This window comes from Pterocles gutturalis, unplaced genomic scaffold, assembly GCF_000699245.1.
Source record: "Pterocles gutturalis isolate BGI_N339 unplaced genomic scaffold, ASM69924v1 scaffold10791, whole genome shotgun sequence".
In the NCBI taxonomy this organism is placed as follows: Eukaryota; Metazoa; Chordata; class Aves; order Pterocliformes; family Pteroclidae; genus Pterocles; species Pterocles gutturalis.
The window spans coordinates 13,216-14,414 of NW_010105510.1; the positions used below are offsets into that span (position 1 = coordinate 13,216).

The 1,199-nt window shown below is 64.7% G+C and overlaps 1 protein-coding gene across 1 annotated transcript in view; it reads left to right on the forward strand.

Moving 5' to 3' along the window:
* Window positions 1-1,199, forward strand: part of SEMA4G (sema domain, immunoglobulin domain (Ig), transmembrane domain (TM) and short cytoplasmic domain, (semaphorin) 4G) — a gene marked incomplete at its 3' end in the record, with an annotated part of 5,783 nt that overhangs the window by 3,931 nt on the left and 653 nt on the right. The window contains exons 7-10 of the mRNA XM_010087424.1: window positions 112-278; window positions 428-597; window positions 758-899; window positions 978-1,195. Of these exons, the coding sequence (XP_010085726.1) occupies window positions 112-278; window positions 428-597; window positions 758-899; window positions 978-1,195 (697 nt within the window). The remainder of the gene's footprint in view (window positions 1-111; window positions 279-427; window positions 598-757; window positions 900-977; window positions 1,196-1,199) is intronic.

Genomic DNA, 1,199 nt, shown 5'->3' on the forward strand with positions numbered 1-1,199 from the left:
TCGGGGTGGCCCTGGGGTCCCGTGTGGTTTGCCATGAGGGGAAACCAAGGCAGGGAGGGATCACTGATCTCTTAGCATGTCCCTGATCACCTCTCGCTCTGCATTCCCTAGATGCTGAGTTTGTGGCCTCTGTGCTGGTCCAGGAGAGCAAGGACAGCCCTGTGGGTGACGATGACAAAATCTACTACTTCTTCATGGAGCGGGCAGGCGAGGAGACCACGTCCTTCTTTGACAAGAGCCAGGTGGCCCGAGTGGCCCGGGTGGCCCGTGTCTGCAAGGTAGAGATGTCCCTGGCCATGGGCAGCCAAGCGCTGCCCCTCCCAGTGCAAGGGGCTGCATGCCTGCATCTTGGGGAAACCGAGGCACAGGCGGGGGGGGACACATAGCCCCAGCAGCCTGTGCTGAAGTGCTCCCTGCACCCTCCCAGAGCGACGCTGGGGGGAAGAAGATCCTGCAGCGCAAATGGACGTCCTTCATGAAGGCACGCCTGGTCTGCTACATCCCCTACTACGAGGTGCTGCGCAGTGTCTGCAGTCTGGACGGGGGTGGCTGGGCCAGCACCGTCTTCTACGCCGCCTTCACCCTCTCGGCACAGTGGTGAGCGGGGCAGCAGCTGAAATGGCTGGGGCTAACAGTGTGGCATGGGGTCACCGGAGATGCTTGAGAGGATGCACAGGCGGGCACTGAGCACCTGGGAGTACATCAGTGGGGAGCACCCACGTGTCCGCCCGGGCTCAGGCAGGGCTCTGGTCCCCAGGAGGACGATGGAGGCTTCGGCCGTGTGCCGCTACAGCATCTCGGCGGTGCAGCACGCCTTCGAGGGCCCCTTCATGGAGTACCAGGACTCGGCTCGCAAGTGGTCCCGCTACGATGGCACGCCTGAGCCCCGGCCTGGCTCCGTGAGTGCCCAGGGGTGCAGAGCGGGGCGGGGTGTGGGGCGGCCGCATCACCCCCTGACTCCCATCTCCCCTGGGCAGTGCATCACGGACCGCTCCCGCAGGAAGGGCTACAACTCCTCGCAGGACCTGCCCAACAGCGTCCTGGACTTTGTCAAGCTGCACCCGCTCATGTTCGAGGAGGTGAAGCCGGCCGGCGGGGAGCCGCTGCTGGTGAAGAAGAGCGTGGCGTACAGCCGGCTGGCTGTGGACAGGGTGCAGGCCCTCGACGGCCGCTCCTACGATGTGCTTTTCATGGGGACG